This window comes from Centrocercus urophasianus, unplaced genomic scaffold, assembly GCF_019232065.1.
Source record: "Centrocercus urophasianus isolate 14NV4802_14NV808 unplaced genomic scaffold, USGS_Curo_1.0 seq_15, whole genome shotgun sequence".
NCBI lineage: Eukaryota > Metazoa > Chordata > Aves > Galliformes > Phasianidae > Centrocercus > Centrocercus urophasianus.
Window position 1 is genome coordinate 25,492,263 of NW_024884697.1, and position 21,233 is coordinate 25,513,495.

Here is a 21,233-nt window from a genome sequence, read left to right on the forward strand (position 1 = left end):
AATGCATGGAGTGCTGTATATGTGTGTTTTATATTAAATGTTTTTTTATATATATGCATGTTTATATATATACTTATAAAGAATATTAAGATTATAATTGCTGAGGAGAAAAGCATAGTTTTCCTACAGAAAATTGATAGATATCCTCAAGACAAGATCCTGAGAAACCTGTTTGCCTTCTTTGCTGAGGAAATACCATTGTGGGTGTTGCAAAGGCAACTCAACACATTGCTTGTTAGCCGTCAGGGGATCCGTATTTCTTTACTGTTTCATGCTGGCACACATCACTGACAACAGAAAGCTCTCAGGTTTATTTCACGTGAATCAGGGTCCTGTAGTCAGTGTTGTTCTTGTATCACTTAAATTCTTATGTACTTACTGCAGGAACCACCCTGTGTAATTCCATGTCACACGTGTTGCTTAAGCCTTCCTAGTCACTCAGTTACTCCTTTAAAATAGTTTGATTCTTGTCTGTGTGGATGATTTTTTGCTGTTTTTTCTTATCAGCAAGTGTTTAAAAATGTTAGTAATGTGTTAACAAATCTATCTTTAAAAATTTAATCCATATTTTTTCCTCATTAGGATTTTATCTCATTTGGCTCTGGAGAGCCACCAGCCAGTGAGTACCATTCCTTCGTGCTTTACCATAACAATGGTCCCAGATGGGCTGAGCTGCTGAAACTTCCTATTCCTGTGGATAAATTCAGAGGAGCACACATCCGCTGTGAATTCCGACACTGTTCCAGTAAGCGCTGATCACAACTTGTGCCAGTTCTCCCTGTTAATGCTGCTGTCAGCACATGAGTTTCCGTAACACCTTGGGAGAAAGCTGCATAAACTTCATATGTTTTATAAACTTTCTCTTCATGCTTTCATGACACAGCATTTCAGGCTTGCAGCTCTGCTTAATAAAACTTGGTGCTTTGATAAAGCCTAAACACAAGGAGAAAACAATCTACTTTTATTAATAGAAATAGATAACATTGCAGCTGAAAAGTATTCTGAAACAGAATTTCCAAAGGCAAATTTACTTACCTAGTGAAACATTCCAAAATGATACCTGCTTCTTAGTATCTGCTCGGCAATCTGCCAATTGGAGAAATATGTGTGCATGGTATTGTCTATTAATATAACTTTTGTATTTTTGCACTTTGCTTTTTTTTTTTTTTCTTTTTAATTGTATAAAATTCCACAATTCCCTAAATGAAGATAAAATCTTTTGGATAAAATCTTTTGGATAAAATCTTTTAAGCAGCCGCTGATGTTTGGCTCTTTCTGGTGAAGCAGATAATAGAATCACAGAGTGACCTGAGTTGAAAGGGACCTGTAAGGATCATCATGTCCAACTCCAATATAGCAATACTATTCGGATTGCCGTTGTGGCAATCACACATGTGGAAATATATTTGGATTTCAGGTATCTAGACTTAAAATGTAAATAACAGATAATAAAGGAAGAAATACTCATTGAGTTCTTTTCAAGATTTCTTTTATAAAACTAGCAATAAGTAGTAAAGGAAAATGAAGTAATGAAAAAATGTCAGTGGTGAATTTCCAATTGGTTATATGTTTTTGCACAGTTTTTTTATGCAGTATAAGTTAAGTTAGATCTTTTTATTACAGTTTGGTTGACTGCACCACCCCAACTGCGCAAATTCAGACTCAAAAGTCATGCATATATATGTTCATGTATATAAATAAAGTTGATTAAAACTTGTTGATTTTGAAAGATATATGGCATCTACACTCTTGTTGGCTTCAGTAAAATTACTACATTCTCAGTTTTGTTGTCTTTCATATATGAGGGCTGCTCCAAAAGCAATGCCTTCTATTTTATTCTACTGGTCCACAGATCAGAGGCAGATGTTGATGGTATGGCAGTAGAGATTGAAACTTCCCACCAGTATCCCATTCCACTTTGTTGCTGTGACAGACAGCAGCAGGGGGACAATCTGACAAAATGGCATCTGACATGGAATTGTACATGGAGCAAAGGTGTGGAATTGAATTCCTTCATGAGGAAAAAATAACATCCACTGACGTCCACCAGTGCTTACTGAATGTTTATGGAGACCACAGAGTGGATGTGAGCACAGTCAGGGGATGGGTGCTGTGTTACAGCAGTGGTCACAGTGAAAGTGGGTCACTTTCACTAGTGCAAATTTTTATGACCACAGAATGCAGTCTTTTGTTCACTGCTGGCAAAAAAAATGCACATCTAATGGAGATGACTGTGTTGAAAAAGAGTGTTTTGTAGCTGAGAACTTGCTCTATCAAATAGTGTTCTTGTGCTCTTTGAATATGTTGCAGTTTCTATGCAAATAAATAGGAAGCATTACTTTTTGAGCAACCTCTGTATTTAGTTGATACATGTGTTTTGGAATTTAACCATAACCTTAACCTTAACCTTGAAAATGTTATCTGAAGCGTAACATCGCTACAGGGAACAGTGGCATCTTCAGTCATATCTATAGATATTTTATTTGTAAACAGAAGTGCTGAGGCTGACCTAAAATGGAGATTAATAAGTAGAAGTGTCTGTAGTGGATAAACAGCAAAATCAGAACAACTTTCTCTTTGTATTATAATAGCTATATCATATTCCTTTCTGATTTATAGTGAGATAACAAAAATCATTACAGGAGATAACATGCAGATCCATAAAGAAATTTAAGATACTGTTAGTCTGACAAGCTGCAAACAGCTTCCAGTAAAGTTCCTTATCCAGGATTATATCCATTTATTTTGTCTAATATTTATAATGTTAACTCAAACGCTGCTATTTTTATATGTGTTTCAGCAAAAGAAAAGGGTGAGAAGAAGTTGTTTGGCTTTTCTTTTGTGCCCCTGATGCAAGAAAATGGGAGGACTCTGCCAGATGGCACCCATGAACTCATTGTACACAAGGTAATTTGAATTAGAAATCATTAGCTATAATGATTCCTCTGTATACTATAAATGCCTTGAAGCATTAGATTGAGAAAGTCTGTATTCATAACCAAATGAGTTATAATCTTGTCACTAATAAAATACCCATTGCTGATTGTTTGTTTCCTGTTACAAACTGCAATTGAATCTAGGTGTGCATTTCAGTGCAGCAGTAGCATCATGAAGTCTTACTGTGTTACCTTATATTTCACATTTCACAAAGTTAAATACACTGAGTGATGATACCCACTTATTGAACTGCTGAAGATGGAAGATAAAACTATAATTTAAGCAGATCCAATCAGTGTTATCTTTTCTACATATTTCTATCTTGTGGAGTTCCTTATTTGTTTCCACATTTTCCAGTTATCTCTTAGTCCAGAGGGCTTCATATGCTTCTAGATAGATTTAAATTTTAAGCATCATAATTCATATCTATTAAGTTGGCATAACGCATACAAAGTTACTACTTTGTTATGACTCCAATGTCAAATATGAAGCTGTAATTCAGAAATGAAGTTGCAACAGGCGTTTCCCATTAGTGAAAACTATCCATGAAAGCAGTGAGCTGGAAAATGTGCTGGAAAATATTATCTATTCATATGACAGCTTAATCTAAGTTTCCCATCTGAAACTAGTGTGTTTTAGTTAAAGAATGTGCCACTTAATTTTCTCAATAAAATAATGATCTTCAGATAGCTTCTATGGATTAAAATTATTAATAATAGCAAAGAAAAAAACTGACGTGTCTTTATATTGATTATGTATATGAATGTGTGTGTGTATATATATATATATATATGAGGGCTGCTCTGAAATTAATGCCTCCTATTTTATTCTGATCACGGGTGATGTCAGAGACAGACGGCAGTAGAGATTCAACCTTACACCAATATACTATTACATGTTCTTGCTGCAAAACAGATGGCAGCAGAGAGGCAGTCTGACAAAATGGCGTTTGACGTGGCAGTGCATGTATGAAGCAACAGTGTGCCATTGAATTCCTCCATGTGGAAAAAAATGTGCCCGTTGACCTTCAGTGATGCTTGCTGAACATATATGGAGTCCAAAGAGTGGATGCGAGCACAGTAAGGCAGTGAATGGTGCTTTTCAGCACTGGTAGTAGTGGCAAAGGGTCACCTCTGCTGCTGCAGATGTTTAGGAGCGTGGCATGTAGGCTCTTGTTCATCACTGGCAAAAATGCACAGCTAATGGAAGTGGCTGTTGAAAAAGAGTGTTTTGCAACTGAGACTATTCTTAAATAGTTAACTAGTGTTCTTGTGCTGTTTGTTGCAGTTTCCATGGAAATAAATAGGAAGCATTTCTTTCAGAGCAACCCATGTGTGTGCATGTGTGTGGTTATATATATTTATGTATACAGATATATATATATATATATATTGATAGTGTTTGTTTGGGATGGCTTGGTGAAGTTTTTTTCTGAATTGTAAAAATGTGTGAATATTTTATTTAGGACATTTTCTAGTAGTAATGCTATTTTAAAATACATTCAAATGTACTGAATGCATTGTAAAAGCAATTTTTCATACCTTAAACTGTACTTGACTGGTACTTCATGAAATTTCTTTATTCAAAACATTACATGCGTAACTGCATGGCATTTGTTGCTGGTGCATATGCTTTGAATCGAAGCAATATTTAATGAACTCAAGTCGTTGGGATTCATTTGTATGAGAGCCTTAGAAATTTTATGGTTTCTGGCAAAGAAACAATAATTTCAGGAATTGCAGACAGTACAGTGATTTTAACTGTTTTTTTTTTCACAGTGTGAAGAAAACGCAAACCTTCAGGATTCCAGTCGCTACCTCAAACTCCCCTTCTCAAAGGGAATTTTCCTAGCAAACAACAGCCAAGCAGTAAAAACCACTAAAGAGTCCTTCTGGATTACGTCCTTTCTCTGCTCCACTAAACTCACACAAAATGGTAGGTTATGTTGATTATTTAAAACATGAACTTAAATGGGCATGATAGTTAGCCTTTTCTGTGCCAAGCAAGGATGGATATACTCAAAAATAGCTTATGTTCTATCAGTTCTACAGTCTAGTTTTCTCCATATTTTTAATATCGGGATGGAAACCAATGCAGTGTGATAAACCACTAATTTTACATAGTTCAAGAATGCTTTTAAATTAATGTGATTTTGGAATCAAATGCAGCATTCTTGGAATCAACTATCAAAACCCAGCTGCTTTACAAAAAGTCTTAATCTGTTTATTTTATAGGTTTTATGAAATACTTATTCTAGGCTTTAGGCTGTGGCAGTTTGGTTGTAATTAGGTACATATTGCTTGCCTTTTCTATCACTTCTTTTCCTTTATATCTACAAATACTACTGCTTAAGACAACCTCATACATGGATATTATGAGCGGAAGATGGAAATACATGTGTGATGTACTCTTTACCATTACTCTGCATAAAAATCTTAAAATTCTTGCCATATTTGCCATACTAACTACAGTTTATAACTGAAACAGTTTCCCCCAGTCTTCTAAATATGGTGCATTTGTTTGATAATACATTTATGACCTTTTTTTGTATCTTCACAGTGTTATAATAGTTTTTTCTGAGCTATTTATTTAATTTTTAACATATTGCTTAGCTACCTCTTGTGCTACCTCTTCACATATATATGTTGATAAAATTGCTAATTGCTTGCAAATTGATTGTAGGTATATAACAACTAGAGCAGCTTTGTAAATGCAAATAGTCATCTTAATTTTCACCATTAGAAAGCAAGTTTCCAAAGTAGAACTACATGTAAAGAGTAAATTGTCTGTTTCGCTGTGCACATCCAGTCTGTATTGTCATAACAGTTAGCTTCAAAGTAATAAAAGTTAGTCAGTAGAAGATTTTCCCCAAAGATGCTAATAGGCAATCATAGGCTAAATTTACTTCCATTAAAAGCCTTGATTTAAGAAATCACATGAACCCCCTGATGCTTACGCATGCCTGAAAGCGTGCCTGGACTAAAGTGTGTCGCTGATGAATAGTTTGAGTGTTGGCTGCAGTTATAGGAACTTAACTAATTTATGTTCACAGTACAGGAGTTATTGAATAGTTGATGTTAAAGGATGTGTGATGTAGGGCATAAAATTTCCATACATATATATATATATATATATATATATATATATATTACCATATACAGAGTAAGAGGGTGTAGAATATCTGAATAATATTGATCCCCTTTTCAGCCCTGAAGGGTTAACAATTATTTCAGCAGTACTTCAGAGGGTGGAAATATTTTCAATAGACAGGCTCATATTTTCTCCAAGGATCTTCTTTGGGAAGTTCATTTTGGTGAGTTTCCAAATCCCCATTCTTTTAAACAAAAATTTGCCAAAATCTATTGCATGCTCAAAGAATGAAAGTAGAGCAAAGCATGTGGCTATTTGGTTATGTGAGCATTGCTTCAGTTACCCTGATAGAATGTAGCATATTTTTAAAAAACAAAAACAAAACAGGATTAAAAAGATCTCTATATTTACTTTTCCAGTAAATATTTTTAGCAGTATCTCTAAAATTTCTGATTATTTTTTAATCTGGAGATTTTTCTGAAGTTGTCAATGAGCATGTGTCTACAAACAAAAATTGAAATGGAAATTTTGCTGTTGGTCTAGCTGTGGTAATGGAAGACCCCAAACCAGATTTGTAATGTGTGACTGAATTAGGCCATAGCTTTACAAACTTGCTGGGAAATTTTACTCAGCTGTCCTTCTCTCACTGATTGCCACAGTTACCACTTGCCATCAGCCTTCATGAATATTAAAATTGTGAGGAGTGGGAGAAGGAGGTTGTTGCCCAGTTGCTGGTAGCCATAACTTCCTTACTGCACATGCTTTGGAGGGGATTTTAGGATTATTTCCAAGCTGTTTTCAGAGAGCTTCAGGACACTCTGTGCATTCATCAGCAACTCTTCTAAGAACATGTCCTTGTTTAATCTGCCTGACGGTTATCTTTCTTTAGCTTGACCTTTAGTCCTAGATTGTTATTCAGATAATGGTAGCAAACGAAGTACATCTTCTTACCTGGATTTCATTTGTATTTCAGTTATAATTCATTTTTCAAAAGAACAAAGTAAAAGAGGGAGCAAGAGAAAATATAGTATTTTTCCACTGACTAGCTGTCAAAACAGTCCTATTTGGTTTTGACATTTAGGAAGACTCTGCCTGCCAGAGAGTCAGGATCCATCCAACAAGTTGGAGTATTTTAGCATGTTGGCATCCAGTCATTTCTGAGCAGTGATCAGCACATCTTCAGTAAGCAGCTGCTCATCAGCAGAGCAACATGCCATACAGCATGTCTCTTGTAACGCAGAGGTGTAATCCATCTATCTACATTTAAAAAAAAAAAGAAAAAAAAAAAAGAAAACTTGTGATTTATAGAACAACAGTATCAAGGAAAACTTTTAAGAGTGTCTTCCCCCTCCTTGGGTGGGTGGGAAGTGTTGGCTGCCTACTGAAAGAGAAATATGGATTTCGAGTTCTGAATTTGAGCTTTTTCATTTTGAATGCCGCACCAGGCTAACTTGGGATTTACAGGACACAGACGGAAAGACCACAAACCTGTTCCTTATACACCTTAATCTTTTGTTTCACCCAGTACTTTGGATTTAAATTTAAATTGCTTTGAGAAGGGAAGTTGTTTTCTTTGGTAAGGGTGGTAGCTCAGGTGTGAACAATTCTAAATGTGCAAATCAGCTCATGATGCAGAGAAGGTATTGGAAATGCTTTTCCTCTTCAACAGAGTGTATCAGCAGCACTGGCTTTTTCCAAAACTGTGTTTTCATAGTGGGCTTATTTTAGAAGACAGTTTATATTCTCATTTCTCTTAATACATGACACATTGCTATCCCTTCTTGTGATTCATGTCAGATTTTCTATTCATGTCATTTAAGCTTAGGCTATTCACTAATGCTATCTCAGCAATGACTTCCCGCCTTTGCATTTTCCTTGAAATACGTGCTTTGAAGTGAGTGTCTTACATTTGCTTTCTTTTTTTTCTTTAAATCCTCCAACAAATCCCTAATATTCAGTGTCAAGTCTCTACCCATCAAGTACCTCCAGCAAACCTGCAAAGAAGTATTTTTCCTACTATGAACTTACAGCTTTAGCGAGTTTCACTGTTCCTCAGCTTAAGGAGTGGTTTAAAGAGAATGAAGTGTAGAAGTTCATTTAATTATCCAGAAGACAAATGAAGCTCAGTGGGGATTTGTTAATGCTTGTTTCTTGAACATTCCTGACAGAAGGAATAATACCTATCACCTGTCCTTGATCGATGGGATGTTTCCCTGACACATGTGGAACTTCTCCTCACTCTCAGTGGAACTTAAGTGGCTCTCTTAATCCAAGCCATTCCGCGCTAGCACACTGAAGCAAAAAAAAAAAAAAAAAAAAGAAATGGTAAACATATTTTAAAAAATTGTGCCTACCAAAGTTAACTAAAGCAGCAAAACAGTAGAAGAATTATGTGTAGAAGGTTTGCTGCTAACAACTTTGGCAAGATATGAATATAGGTGGAGATGTATTTAATATTATTAAGGGCAGAAATGCTACTTCATTCCTTGTTATGACTGAAGGAACTGGGGCTGTTTAGTCTGGGGAAAAGGAGGCTGAGGGGAGACCTTACTGCTCTCTTCCAGTGACTGAAAGTTGCTTACAGCAAGAGCGAGCTTGGTCTCTTCTCACTGGTGACAGGTGACAGGACAAGAGGAAAGGGCCTTAAGTTGTACCAGGGTAAGTTTAGGTTGGATATTAGGAAACACTTCTTTACAGAAAGTGTTGTTAAGCACTGGAATAGGCTCCCCAGGCAGGTGGTTGAGTCACCATCCCTGGATGTGTTTAAAAACTTCTTGGATGTGGTACTCAGGGACACGACTTAGTAGAGGGCTGTTAGAGTTAGGGGAGTATGGTTAGGTTGTGGTTGGACTTGATGGTCTTTAAAGTCTTTTTCAATTAGAGTAATTCTGTGATTCTATGAGAGAGTTTAATTTCCTGGGGCAAACTGGGAAAGAACTGACACAAAATGGGTGTGAATCAAATGGAATTTTAGTGTGAAAGTGGGCTGTGGTAATAACAACCCAAATAGTTGCTGAACCAAGAGGAAGACTTGCTATTATCTACTTATTTTGAAATAGTGGGGTTGTTTCAAAAGAACGGAACTCTTCTAAAACAATACTGGACAATGATCAAGTAGAGAGAGTTTCTGCTTAAGCTGATTGAAGGTTTGAACAGTGGTTAAGGTTTTCTTTTTCAAGAAGCTAGCCTGGCTTTGTGAAATTCTGAAAAGCTGGTCAGTGAAATGGGCCAGTAGTATACTTGAAGATAAATATGAGTAACTTCTGTGCTCTGAACATGACTTGGAAGGAGTACTGCAGACCTAACAGAGAGTCACAAGCAAAAAATGTGAGGAGTAAGCAGGGAACCTGCAACAGAAAGCAGAAAAATAACAGCAGTGTGTCAGGGTTCAGCTGGGGTCAGCATGAAGTGAAAACTATTAAGCCAAGCCAACTTGCAAAACTCTGTTTTTGGGTGTTGAATGGTGTTGAACATTAAGTTCTCAATCTTACACCAGGCTGGAATTTTTTTTATTCTGATTCTGAAGCTGAAACCAACAACATGTGATTTAAGGATAATAAATACAGTACCTCTACTTAAGATAAGAGAAAGAGCGGATAACCTTATCTGGGCCATCACCCTCTAATGAATTTTATGAAAGTATTTACAAGAATTCGTGGATGAAGTAATGGATATGTAGCTAAATGAAATATGCTAGATATGCATAGGTATTCCATCAAGGCATTTCATGCCAGAATAAACTTCTTAATCTTTCTTTACTAAGGTTTTTTTTTTTTTGTTATTCGGAGGAAACATAGCAGATCGAAAACATCTGGACTTCAGTAACACACCACATGGGAAAAGTGATGCAGATTAGAAAAAGAATTTTAAAACTGTTAAATAACAGGCTAAAAGGGAAAGAGCAGGTTGCACTGTAAAGGAAGGGATTTCCTTCCTGAACAGAAGGTAAATAATACCAGATCTGAAGTATTTGGCCTGGGATTGACTCCTCTTATTTGAGTGGAGGTGGAAGGTGTTGTTAGTGGGAGATGCTTTGCTAAAACCTTGGACTGCTGAGAGCCTATCAATGACGTTTGCTTCTAATAAGTAAATGAATGGGCTCATCACCTGAGGGGATTAAGACCAAAATATGATATAGACACAGCAAGGCAACTGTAATTTAAGTAACTAGTTAGGATAGAACTTACATGGAATCTTGTGGTATGAAAAGCAGGCTTGTATGGAGATTCTTGGGGATTCTGCTATAGCCAGGGAGCTGGACAATATTAAAAAAAAAAGAAAGAGCTATTTGTGTAACCAATATGATAAATCTCAAAAAAAAAAAAAAAAAAAAGAGAATTCTACAGTGCATATGCAGTGGACATTTAAGCCTGCTAATGATGATAAAGAAAACAGTGATGGGACCTCCTCTGTAATGTTGTGTACCATTTTGGTTGAGAAAGCTAAAGAGGATGTACTAAAACTTGAGTAAGCAGAAAGACATTGAAGTGTGTTTTAGCTTAGAAGAGTTTATTTTCCAGTAGAAATGGTCTTGTTTACTAATGAAAAAGGATCGTAGAGGCAGTATGTTTGTTCTTTAAAAGACATGGGAAGATTAGTATTTTAAAATACAAGCAAACAATACATGCAAAATAATTAAGAGAGTGTTTCTAGCTGTCAGAATACAGTTCTGGAAGGCATTCTTTAATAGGATAAGACACAGCAAGATAATTACTTCTCTTAAGCTGGCAGTTGACAAATTTCTGAGCAAAACTGCATGATATGTTTGCCACAGGAGATTGATTTTAGTGACCCAACACCAAGTTCTTACGTTTCTATTAGTGAAGCAATTAGGGCTTGGAATGGAAAGTTGTTGGTTTGAGACTGATTATATATTATAGCAAATCTTGAGATGTTTTCTTTTGTTTTATTGAAACTCAATTTTGCTGTGTGGACTGCAATAGCAGAATATATAATCTGAAACCCTGCTTTGGTTCCAGCTTTAATCTTGCAATTTGTTTTGGCAGGAGATATGCTTGACCTTCTGAAATGGAGAACCCATCCAGACAAAATTGCAGGTTGTCTCTCAAAATTAAAAGAAATTGATGGTTCAGAAATAGTAAAGGTATATACCACTATTTCTTTCCTTCCTTTGTTTTGCTTTTAGATAATATGAGGTAAATGATTGTCTGTCACAAGTGTACTTACCTGTGTGTCTCAAAAATATATGTTTAATAACAAACTGCCTCTTATTCTCCAATCAGTTTCTTCAGGATACATTAGACACTTTATTTGGAATTTTAGATGAAAACTCTCAAAAATATGGATCAAAAGTATTTGATTGTTTGGTAAGTTTCATTTTGTGATAATGCTTAACACCATTTAAGAACTAAGTAAGAAATGAAACAAAAAAAAAATATTTTTTTCCCCTCACATTTAGGTTCACATAATAAATCTGCTGCAGGACAGCAAATTTCACCACTTTAAGCCAGTAATGGACACTTACATTGAAAGTCACTTTGCAGGAGCACTTGCATACAGGTGAAGTCTGTACTTTTTCTAACTGATTTGAACACTGAAAGTTATCTGTATGTTACAGTAGGAAAAAACAAACAAACAATGTTTATACGAATAGTCAAATTTTTTAGTTACCAGAAAGGCTACTTGCTAAGACCCTCTTGCTGGCTTAATTTTGTCTCTTTTTCTTCAGTGGCTTGCTTTATTTAAATTACTTTGAAAAGCATAGAAACTTTAACACCATTCAGTTAGATCTATGTTCTCTGTGTATTGCAGTGCACTATTAAGCCTCACTTGCTGTACTGTTCTCTGTATTTATTGTGTAACAATACACAAATACAGTTTACTGAGACTGCCAAACGATTCATGGAATAGCAGGGGTAGTTCGTGCTGGCAGAGTCTCCTGAGCTCAACTGAGATCAGGTACCCCTGTCACAATATCTCTACTACATGTGTAATGCTGACAATTCCCTGTTTATTAGAGGCCTAGTAGACCTATCGAAAGTCTGAAATTAACTGTAATATTGGGCTTCTAGTGATCAGCAGAATTTTGTCATAAGTTTTTTATTTTTTCAGTGTTTTCAGTCTTTTATGAAAGATCAATTTGCATTTTAAGTGCACTTAACTCTTCTACAACCAGTATGTTATAGTACTTTCTGATGTGGTATTCTAGAGATCTGATAAAAGTAATGAAGTGGCATATTGATCGAGTCACTGAAGTGGAGTTGCATGAGCACATACAGGAAGTACTAAAGGTAAGAGAATCACCTTTGAAAGCGATTATATATTACCAGCAGATTTAACTCAGTAAAAGGAACACAGTACGTGTAAATAATGAAACCGTAGTATTAATTCTAGGGAGTTGCAGGCATTTTGAGTGCAGTCAGTTGCTTTTTTTTTCCTTTGTCAATAAAGCTTGCAACCCCTAGACTCTGGAGGTCTGTCGTCCTTACTGAATGAGAATACAAGTAGGAGCTGGATGTATGAAACTGTATGTAAATTGTGTTGGTAGTGTTAACATCTGTCACATAACTGAATCTAAATGGTAAACAAGAATGCTGACTTAATGATTCAACCTTGACAGCAAGGAATTCTATTTAAAATGGTGATTTGCTTGCTCTCATCCTGTTTTGTACATTAACAGAGCACAGTGCAGAGAAAGGATGAACTGTAGAATAGAATAATTCCATTTGGGACTAAGCTTATTTTTTTTGCATTACCTGGTTAACAGTTGACAGGAAAACATTTTTAACATATAACAGGCCAAAGAAATTGTAGAACAGCTCAACATTTCTTATGTTGGCCTTGCATATTTAAGCTCTACATATTTTTGTGGCCACAGACATGCATGGATGTTTTGCAGAGGGCAGTGTTGAGATTTTGCAATTTTACTTTTTTAAAATAAATGAGTGTTCCCTAGTATGTAAAGGTTATGAAAGGCAAAAGAGTGTTTCTGGTATGTGCTTTTCAACTGTTAGTGTTGCATTAGAAATAGAAACAAAAAGTTTGCCAAAATTAAAAAGCATGGTATTCTGTTTCAGACCCTTGTCATTATTGAAGTTATATAAGCAGAAATCTTTTTATAGATGAGTTGGTTTATGTTTATGAGTTATTTCTAATTTTGACATTTTAGGCACAGGAATATATCTTTAAGTATATAGTTCAGTCTCGACGGTTATTCTCTATTGCTACTGGTGGACAAAATGAGGAAGAATTTCGCTGTTGTATTCAAGAACTTCTGATGTCAGTACGCTTCTTCCTTTCTCAAGAGAGCAAAGGAGCCAGTGCTTTATGCCAACTGCAAGTAAGTTTGTGAGCATGCCTTGGTAATGATTAGTTTCCATCAGCACTATTAAAAAAATCTACACGTGTTTTTACCTATGTTCTTGGAAAAGAAAATGTTTTTTGTTACAGCAAAATGATGTTTCAGCTTATGCACATACCTTTGTCCTATAGTGTGAAATTTTCATACCAGCAGCTTCTGAATATGCGTGACGAAGATAACCCTACATCAAATATTTAATTTTGAATTACACGCAATTCATATTATGCTTTTGACAATACCAGTGATAAAAATGACATTTCTGAACTGCTGGGTACAAATCAAGGGATTTCTCTGTTTTGAGCACTTTACAGCTTTGTTTAACCACTTTTGAGTTCAAGAATTTGAACTAAACAAAGGGCTGTCAGATTTTTTTTATTCTTTACAGAAAAATATCAATCTTGATGAACAATATATTTTACCACTCAGCTGATATATCTTTATTTCAGTTGAGATCACTAAAATTTATTAGTGCTGAAGGGCAAAGGCAAATCACTCAGGAGACAGATCTCTGCATTAGGTGTGATTTAGCAGTGTCCACAGCTTGAAGTTGTACCTCTTAGTTGTCATCTCCTGCTTCTATAAGTGTGACTGTTTAAGGTCTGTTCTTCCAAGGAGATAGTAAAATCAGAGAGAACAGGGTGGAGAAGTGGTTCTTCCATCTCATATGACATAAGTAGCTGGAGTGTAATGTCTGCAGCAAAATGATATAAACAAACATTTTGAATTATTCCTTGCTATCTTTAACCTTGAATATCGCCTGTCGTTACACCAGCATGAAAAGGGTCTTAAGTATAAGTAGCTTTTCTCCATTGGCAGGAATTGGAGAGGAAGGAGGGGATGTAAGTTCTCGCTTCCTTTCTCTAGCATTGTCTTCTTTCCTTTCTTCAGTGTTTCCACATTCATTATTCTCACTGAAAGGTTTCTAAACCTATTTAAAGATTGTTGAAATGAACGCTTCTGTCAGTGCTTCTCACTCCAGAATAAAAGTTTTCTCTTTTTGTTCTGTTATCAGCTGGCTTACGTTATCATTTCAAAAATTTACACACATGTGCAGATGATGAGAAACCTGTAAATAATAAATATTTTTATTCTAAATTGAGCTTTTTCCTTGTTTGTGAAGGAAATGTACAGTTGCGTGATAGTGTTTAAGGGAAATTAGTCACAATTATAAGAAAGTTAATGAAAGTGAGGATATTTCTTCTGAAAAATCTAGCCAATTTTAAAGGTGTTGACTTCCTTTGAAATGTAAAAATATCAGTTTTTCTACAGGTACTTGTTTTACTATAGTTATTTAAATTCTATGAATGTCAAAACCATTCTGCAATATCTAACTGTCCGATTTTTTTCCTTTTCCTCTAGGCTGTGTTTCTCAGCTCATTCCCATCTGTGTACTCTGAACTTTTGAAGCTCTTTGATGTTAGAGAAGTGGCAAATTTGGTTCACGATGCTCTGGGCAGTTTGCCGACAGTCATGCAGGGGGATGAATCCCTTCAAGCTGTTAAACTTCAGAGTATTGGGAAAACTGTAGAGAGTCACCTGTACACCAACCCAGGTAAGGTTGTCCTGGGCAGCCTGCTGTTAGGGAACTTCAGTGTTACACTTGTTATGCAGGTCAGCAGGTACTGAAGGGAACGGTGCCCCTCATAACTGCATTTCCCAGGTCACGTTTCTTCAAATACTGTTCTGTAAAAGCTGCTCATTAACAAGAATACAGTCAGTTAGAGGTTGGGTTTTCAGAGACAAATAAAAAGACAATTTTTTCTTAAACTGCTGCTAGTTATGTTCGTGAAATAAATTCTCACTGTACTTTTAAAGTAATCATAAAGGGAAAAAGCTCTACAAATGTAATGTCTTCTTTTTTTCCTCTTTGGGGCAGTCCAGCAAACAGATTTTCACTTATCCATTAAGTTTTATTTGTCTTGCTAGTTCAGCAGATTTGATCCTCTGTTTTCTTAATATGACCTAAAAAACCTACACAGATACAAGTGATACTCAATATATATCATATAAAATAATACAGCTTTTTGCTACGTGGAAGAAAAAGGTTCTGTGTGGTGATGACCCCACAGTTGTTTTTTTTTCATTTCTAAGTAAAAACCATAGTAAAGACCAAGTATTAATTTTGAGAGGAAATAATTTTGTACTAAGCAATTTAAAATAGATTTTTAAAAAGTTAGTAAGTGTTAATTTACTAACCAGAAGCACTCTTGAGAGCTCTTTGGATACTGGCTGATGGAGTTCAGTAGGAACATCAGCTTTTGCCATCTAAATCAGTCATGATAGAACAACTACAGTGATGAAGACTCTGCAAAACCCCTGGGTTATGCGTAAATATTTTGATATGCTGCAAAATAAAGTGATCCTAGAAAATAAAAAAAAATATATTAAAAAAGTGTGATTTTAAGGATTTTACTTTAAAAGTTTGAGCTCAAGGAAGTGAGTAAGTATTGGATCCTTACTTTTCTTCCTTCTGGTTGCAAAAACAGCTTTCTCTTTCCCATGTGAGCCTCCACAGAAGTCTCTTCCAGAACACTTAGCTTTTCCTATGGCTGGTTGATAAAACCTCTCCACTTTAAAAAAAATTGCTCTTTTTTTTTTTTTTTTTTTCAAAGTGCAAAGATTTTATACTGCTTTCAAGTACTCCAGAGTCTTTTTCAGACTAATTATTTCTTAATTTGTCTTGCCCAGCAATATTCATATAATAAATATATATAAATATATATATTTAATAGTTCCTGTTCCTTTGCATATGTTTTTTCATACTTTCTCACAGAACTGTTGGGGGAGATGTATGTGTTCATGTATATTTTATTCAGAAATTCAGTTTATATTACTATCACTACAGTGGATAGCAGAAATTATTTTGGAAAAGTTCTGCAAGTAATTCTTTGCATCTGTGGCTCTTTTTGAAGGAGCAAGGGAGAAGTTTTTCAGCCATACCTGTATTTTTCTTCAGCACTACAGGCAATTTTGAAAACAGTTAATGACTGTTCTGAAAACAGTGACATGTCTGTGAAGTTGGAGAGCTGGCATATGTGTTTGGTTTTGGAAATGATGTGATAATTGTTTGTTTGACTTAATCATTTTCTTCTGCTATCCACGTTGAGTCCAGTGATTGCATAAATTGAATGAGTCCAAATAAACCTAAGAACAACATCTTTGCTTTTCACTGTTCAAGTGTTTCTTGCTGTTAATTTATTTAAGATGCTCAATTACACTAGTTTTTTTTCCTGGCAGGCTGAAGTTTTATCCATTGGTTCAGATGTAGTCTTTGAAATGAATATCATCCTTCTTTAATCCTTAAAACACATTGGAGTGCTGAATTTTTTATATGTCTGTGCAAGTGTTTTACTGCTAAATGAAAATTGAGGGGAAAAATTGTGTTATGAGTTAAATGTTTAATGTTAACCTAACTTGCATAGGAAAGTCACAAGGATTGTCCAGAGTGGTATCTCTTTCTAATCTTACTAAGCATGTACTTGAAAAGCTCAATACTATGATTTTTTTTTTCTCTTTCAGTATAATATTTGTGAAGGACAAGTATTAGCATTTTAAACAGTCAGCTAATTCAGCTTTTTGCACAAAGCAACTATTAAGACAGTGACTGATTGCTAGGAATTTTGATTATTGCACCATTCCTTGCACTCATTAATTTTACTGTACACAGTGGCTGACATTGCAGCTGCAAGTTTTTAAGAAAAAAAGAGTAACCTAAGGCAGATGTAGATGCTGTGTTCTCAAAACATTCTCATAATCTTTGGTTTAGCTTGAGCAGTGGTGGAGATGTTAGCTATCCTCTGCTGTAATACTACTAGATCTCTCTTCTAAGCAGATCAAGACAGATATTTAGACTAAGAGGTTCCAAGGAACTTTTCTAAAGCTCTATTATATGTGGTGGTTAATTCAGTAAGTGGCGCTACTACCTCTCATCCGTAGTTACAAGCCATTGTAGTATGCTTTTTACTAATTTTAGGAAAGCTAACTTCCAGCTCTTTGGGAAGGTTGTTAATAAAACCCCTGGGAATCTGTCCTGAAGGCCAAGGAAGCAGAGACAGAGCTGGCAGATCCTTAAAGCTTTCCTCAGGGCTCAAGAGCTCTCCATTCCCAAGTGCGGGAAGTCAGGAATGGAAGGCAAGAGGTAGGCATGGCTGAACTGGGTCTTGTTGTTCAGACTAGGGAGCAAGAAGAAAATGAACAAGCAATGGAAGCAGGGACAGGTAACTTGGGAGGAGTAAAGGGATACTGCTTTGCAGTATAGGGAGGGGTTCAGAAAGGCCAAGGCCCAGCTGGAACTAGACTTGGCAAGGAGTGCAAAGAAGAAAAAAAGGAAAGACTTCTCTAGGTACATCAATTGGAAAAGGAAAATCCAGTAGGGTGTGCCATCCCAAGTGAGCAACACAGGAAGGCTTGTAACAATGGACAAATAGAAGGCCAAGGTATTCAACAACTTTTTTTGCCTCAGACTTCACCAGAGACTGCTGTTCACACAGCCCTTGTGTAGATGGTTTGGAAGGTGGGAACTGGGGGAGCAGTGCCCCTCCTGTTGTAAGTGAAGATCAGGTTCATGACTGCCTGAGGAATCTGAACATCCCTAAGTCTATGGGTCCTGATGAGATGCATCTCAGAGTCTTGAGGAAATCGGCTGACGTAGTCACCAAGCCACTCTTGTTGATATTTGAAAAGTCATGGCAGTCAGGTCAAGTCTCTGGTGACTGGAAAGATGGTAATATTTCTCCCATTTTTAAGGAGGACAGAAAGGGTGACCCAGGGAATTACCAACCTGTTAGCCTCACATTAGTGCCAAGGAAGATCATGGAGCAGATCCTCCAGAGGGAGCTATGTTGAGGGAGGTGATGCGGGATAGCCAGTAAGGCTTTGCCAAGGACAAGTCCTGCCTGACCAACCTTGTCACTTTTTATGATGCTATTACTCTGTCAGTGGACAAGGGAAGAGCCACTGATGTCATCTATCTTGACATCAGTAAGGCCAGACACCTGATATCTCTCAACATCCTTCTCTCCAAATTGAAAAGATATGGATTTGATGGATGGACTGTTCCATGGAGAAAGAACTGGCTGCAGGATCAAATCCAGAGCATATGGTCAATCACTCCATGTCTGGACAAATGGTGTTCCCCAGTGGTCAGCCTGCAGAAGAGAAGGCTTTAGGTGGCCTGAGGCAGCATTTCAGTATCTGAAAGGGGGCTACAAGAAGGACGGGGACAGATTTCTTAGCAGACTCTGTTGTAGAACAAGAGGAAAATATTTCAATCTAAAAGAGGGGAGATACAGATTGAGTTGTCATGGTTTTATAGTTTTTGTTGGTATTACACATCAGAACATCATTCAGTGCACCTGGAGTTAAAGAGCAAATGCTGCAGTTCCATGGATTGTTGATATTTGTGGTTTCCTGGTCTCAGAAGAGAAGAATTAACTACAACTCCCAGATTTCATTTTTCTGTTTCCATTTTCCGTTTGGAGGGAAAGATATAACTGGCTGGGAGTCAGAAGAATTCCCCTTCTTTGTTCTTTTTGCCCTCTGGCTGTTTCCCCTACAGCATTAGAGTAAGGACTTTGGTTTCAGAAACTCTCCCTCTCATTTTATTTATTAGCTTCAATTCCAATCATACTGTATTATATAGTATTATCTCACATTCTACTATTAGATTCAGTAAACTAAGATATTTTTCTCTTAGCTTGTTGCCACTGTTTTCCTCATGTATTCCCATCTCCCTGCCTCTTCCCTTCCCCTCCCCACTCTTTTTCCAAGGGCATCGGTCTGTGGGTCACTTCATCCCCTTGTCAGGGAACTAGGCTGAACCAGGCCAAACTGTGACATGAGTACAAGAAAGAACTTTTTTATAATTATAATGGTGAGGCACTGGAACACACTGCCAAGAGAAATGGTGGGTACCACATCCTTGGAGACATAAAAGATCAGGCTGGACCGGGCTTTGAGCAACCTGATCTAGTTGTTTGTGTTGCTGTTTGTTGCAGGGGAGTTGGACTAGATGACCTTTAAGGGTCCCTTACAATTCAAAAGTTCCTCTAATTCTATGATTGAGTTTTGTAGCACTTGTGTCACCCCCAAAAGAGTACTTGCCATAGACCTTCAGGCAGCCTTACACTCTAAATCCTTCATCTCTGCCATTGAAGATGGATTACTACACTCAATGTGGCAATGCTTGCATAAACATCAGGAATAATACCTAGATGGAAAAATGATTTTGAAGGGGTTGTTTTCCTGCTAGATAAATTCAATTCTTCTGAAATAATTTCATTAATATACAAAGAAACAAGTATATATAGATAGGTAGAAAATAATCTTTAATATTTTAGTATAGGAAATTGTCCCAGAGGGCATCATTTCTCAAGGAAAACACCTGAAACCAACAGCATGAAAACAAATAACACCATTCCTTTTATCAAGTTGTGGATAGGTGTTTTTTGTTATAACAAATTTAAGTATTAGAACTCTTCAATTTTAACATTGTTTGATTGTAAGAAGAAGGAGGAAAAAGTAGTATGTTTTTGAAGTTCTTTGATCATTTTGACAGAATTCAGGACTAAAAGTAGCACCAAGGAGCTGTGTTTAGGAAATGGAATACGGGAAAGGCAAATTACTCAGTGTAGACACCAGTACTCTAAATTGCTCATAGGCAGTAGGAGTGAAGAATCTGGGAAAGCAAAAATCCTGAAAGAAATTTGAAAGTAATGCTAGTCTAAAAATCAAGGCTCATTTTGCAGAATAACATAGTTTCAGGATAAAGTCAGTTGTGATTTTGGCATGCGAAGGGATCCTGTCACATAGCAGGAAACACTAGAACATAATTCCTCATTGTTTTGAATAAAGTATTATTATGCTGTGATTTTTGTTTGTTTGTTTGTGTTTAATGACAATTCAGTAAATACATTATTTCTGTTGTATGTATTTGACACAGTGGTGTTTGTATCCATCCATAGTACGTTGCCTTTCAGCATGTTATTCATTCTTTAAAAACTTACTTTTAGTTTACATGAAATTATTAATTAAAGACTTCAGCTTATAAAAAATGTTGTTTTAAGCATGTATGTAAGAGCTTTTGCTTCTCAAAAACATAGTTCTGAACACTGTTTATGACTTATCTGTAAGGTTGTATTAAACTGAAATGATTCTGTGAGAAGGTTCTACTCATAGAGGTTTCCATTTATTTCAGATTCACGATATATTCTTCTTCCAGTGGTTTTACATCATCTCCACATGCATTTACAAGAACAGAAGGACCTTATAATGTGTGCACGTATCCTTAGCAACATATTTTGTCTCATCAAGAAGAACAGCTCAGTAAGTAAACACAGTGTTACATCCGTAAGTTCTTTAATCCATAACTTCTTTAAATGGCACGCAGTAATGACAGAAGCTGGACCTTGACCAAGAACATTTTAAAGAGCTCTCTGTGTAATATTCTACATGAATATGTAGTTTGATTTCTCGGGCACCTTTTTTTTTTTTTTTTTTTCTCTAAGCAAGATTATTTAATTGTAGCACATTATTTTCCTCCAAGCTTTGAGACTTTACGAATGTTGTGTTGGACACACAAAAAAAGGCCACTTTCTTTTAGAGGTGTATTATGTTGTGAGTTATTTAGTCATAGAAGACATGAAGATGATATAGGGAATGAACTGATAAGGGTATTGCAGGAAGTATTGATGCTGGAGATTAGTTGGTAAATTTTGTGGCATATTTCTAGTGTTTGTCTTTACAAATTAATCTGTGAAAGCTCCATGTAAGAGCTACGTTAGATACATGTATTACAAACATGACAGATAATGATGAAGTTCTGTCAGGCAACTAAGATAACAAGAAACATGCATTGCTTGTATTTAATGCACTACATACAAATCAG

At 36.2% G+C, this 21,233-nt stretch overlaps 1 protein-coding gene across 2 annotated transcripts in view; it reads left to right on the plus strand.

Moving 5' to 3' along the window:
- DOCK4 (dedicator of cytokinesis 4) overlaps nucleotides 1-21,233 on the plus strand; it is a 238,741-nt gene that overhangs the window by 149,417 nt on the left and 68,091 nt on the right. For both annotated transcript variants that reach the window (XM_042815926.1, XM_042815927.1), the window contains exons 15-24: nucleotides 583-745; nucleotides 2,801-2,907; nucleotides 4,716-4,872; nucleotides 11,034-11,131; nucleotides 11,271-11,354; nucleotides 11,447-11,547; nucleotides 12,197-12,278; nucleotides 13,157-13,327; nucleotides 14,708-14,900; nucleotides 20,544-20,671. In XM_042815926.1, coding sequence (XP_042671860.1) covers nucleotides 583-745; nucleotides 2,801-2,907; nucleotides 4,716-4,872; nucleotides 11,034-11,131; nucleotides 11,271-11,354; nucleotides 11,447-11,547; nucleotides 12,197-12,278; nucleotides 13,157-13,327; nucleotides 14,708-14,900; nucleotides 20,544-20,671 — 1,284 coding nt within the window. The remainder of the gene's footprint in view (nucleotides 1-582; nucleotides 746-2,800; nucleotides 2,908-4,715; nucleotides 4,873-11,033; nucleotides 11,132-11,270; nucleotides 11,355-11,446; nucleotides 11,548-12,196; nucleotides 12,279-13,156; nucleotides 13,328-14,707; nucleotides 14,901-20,543; nucleotides 20,672-21,233) is intronic.